Source organism: Macrobrachium rosenbergii, chromosome 47, assembly GCF_040412425.1.
Source record: "Macrobrachium rosenbergii isolate ZJJX-2024 chromosome 47, ASM4041242v1, whole genome shotgun sequence".
NCBI classification, from domain to species: domain Eukaryota; kingdom Metazoa; phylum Arthropoda; class Malacostraca; order Decapoda; family Palaemonidae; genus Macrobrachium; species Macrobrachium rosenbergii.
The window spans coordinates 21,003,124-21,005,623 of record NC_089787.1 but is presented as its reverse complement, the minus strand read 5'-3'; the positions used below and the strand labels follow the sequence as shown (position 1 = coordinate 21,005,623).

At 47.2% G+C, this 2,500-nt stretch overlaps 1 protein-coding gene across 1 annotated transcript in view; it reads left to right on the top strand.

Moving 5' to 3' along the window:
- Positions 1-2,500, top strand: part of LOC136830597 (Kruppel-like factor 3) — a 3,720-nt gene that overhangs the window by 127 nt on the left and 1,093 nt on the right. The window contains exons 1-2 of the mRNA XM_067090142.1: positions 1-181; positions 1,108-2,500. The exon at positions 1-181 is cut by the window's left edge and continues 127 nt beyond it; the exon at positions 1,108-2,500 is cut by the window's right edge and continues 1,093 nt beyond it. Coding sequence (XP_066946243.1) covers positions 155-181; positions 1,108-2,334 — 1,254 coding nt within the window. The 5' untranslated portion in view covers positions 1-154 and the 3' untranslated portion in view covers positions 2,335-2,500. The remainder of the gene's footprint in view (positions 182-1,107) is intronic.

Genomic DNA, 2,500 nt, shown 5'->3' with positions numbered 1-2,500 from the left:
TGTGTTGCTGTGAAGCGTGGCGTCCTTTTTTTTTTTTCCTCTCTCTCCTTTTTTCCCACCTGGCAAGATCCGAGAGGTTTTTTTTTTCCGAGTCTGAAGATCGGGAGCTACGGTGCATGTTTCAGACGACTGGTGTACGAGGGACCTTGCAGCCATGGCCGATTATCTGGATGACACTTTCGTGAGTATTTCGATTTCTTTGTTATTTTCTGTTTTACCTTCTGTGTCTATTTCACTGTCAAGTTAAGAAGACTGGTTATTTTTGCTTATAATTTATTAATTTTCTTTATCTAAACCTTTTAAATGCTTTTTCAAAGACCCTTCGTCTCTTCCCTGATTTTTAGTTTTTTTTTTCCATGTTTTTTAGGTATTTCATTGTCATCAACCTGTGCCTACTTAATCATCATCGTTGCAAAACTAGAGACTTGTCTAAATATGTCCTGGCTTTTCATTATTTATATAACCTAAATGTTCCTTTGAATAGAGTTTTCAAATATTTTCCTTCACTAACCCACTGGCATGTTTGCTTCAAATCTGAGACTTCCGTTGTGTGCAGTGTTATCAGTTAGTTATTAGTTCTTTTTATATTTTCTTACTGACAAAAAACTGGAGAGTATCAGAGAAGAGTCGATGAGTACACTGGAAATAAAGTAATTATAAAACTCCATACTTCTGGTTTTACATTTTCTTTTAGAGCTCATTTAGGAAATTCTGTCTGGCAAAAAACTGGCTTCTTTAGCAATATTTTCTTTCAGGCTTTTAGTTGCAAAGTGGAAAAATCTTGCAATATACCGTGTTCAACACTAACAGAGGTGTATGTGTATACATATATTTATGTATGTCTTGCTTAGTGTAGAACAGGGGATTTTAAAAAATCTTTCACACTTCAACCGAAGCATTGAAAGTAAGAGTATGCAAAATAAGCTGTTTTTCTTCAAGCACTGTAGAAAATCTTGAAGATAGGATATATATGTATAATATATATGTAAACATATATGCGTGTATACACAACATACGCCCTTATACACGCACGTATATTAGTGCAATTCAACATCCTCATTAAACGTATATTAATCTCGACTCGTTTTCTGTCTTCCCCTTCTACAGACTTGGCAGGACATCGAAACCGTCCTGTTGAGGGACATCAAACTCTCTACCACAGAAAGCGCCACTTCCCCCTTCACGCCGGCCCAACACCCTCAGCAGAATCCTTCTCCTCCGGCGGGAATAGCTCCTCCGATCTTACACACCTTCCCACCGCCAGCTGTCATTTCCGCTTCTCACCCGCCGGAGGCCCCAGCGAAAGAGGAGGAGGAGGAGGCCCATCACCTCGTCACGATGCAGCCGCCCAGAGGCCAGCAGCAACCCGCCGCAGGTGCTGCTGCAGGCGTCTCTCTCCCCGTGGCGGCTCCGGAGTCGAAGTCCAGCCAGGAGGTTCCTGCGTGCAATACCGTCCAGTCCTCAATCCCGGCCCCGTCTGCCCTCCTCCTGCAGCCACAGAATCCTCACGCCCTTCCTGTTCATTCACAGGCTCGCCACACTCACTCGCCGCCTTCAAGAGAAGCCTCGTACCCGACGGCGGCAGCGGCCGTGCCCTACCCTGCGCCGCCTTATCAGGGGCATCACTGGAAAGTTAAATGCGAGTACGACCCAAGTCCGTCTCTAGACGCCCACTGGGAGTACAAGAAGGAGCCTTACTGGCCAGAGAAAGAAGATACCTACAGTATGGAGTATTACCAGACCACCGAACGCCATTTGCCCTACGGGTATTTCCCCTCCACGCCGCCGTACCCAGGAGAGCTTTACCCTTCGGCGGGAGGAACTCCGCATTGCCATCCACACGGCATTCCCTCCGCGTCCCCGCACCCTTTATTGACCCCGCCGTCCTCTCCTCACCTACCGGTACAAATACCCAGGATCCCCAATCCGAACATGCCCCAGGGGATGCCCTCTCATCACGGGCTTTCCTCCGCAATGCCCGTCGGGTATCCAGCGCTCTTGACGCAGCCCCAGGTGCCCATCAAACCTAAGACGCGTCGGAGGAGGACGTGGATCCGTCGGAAGGCAGTTGTCCACACCTGCTCCTATACAGGTTGCGCCAAGACCTACGCGAAGTCTTCTCACCTGAAGGCGCACATGAGGACTCACACGGGCGAAAAACCTTACACCTGCGACTGGAAAGGCTGCGGGTGGAAGTTCGCCAGGTCGGACGAGCTGACGCGGCATTACCGTAAGCACACTGGGGACAGGCCGTTCCAGTGCCGTTTGTGCGAGAGGGCCTTTTCCAGGTCGGATCACCTCAGTCTTCACATGAAGAGGCATATGGCGCTCTGAGATTCACAAGAGATGAATGGTGACCTCATATGCAGGTGACCTCGTTTTGTTTATAAAAACTAAATAACAGAAAACTCAATATTTTGAATTTCATATGGCACTTTGAGTTTCAGGAAAGATTAATGATGATTCTCTCTCCAAGTGCCATCGTTTTGTTTATAAAAAC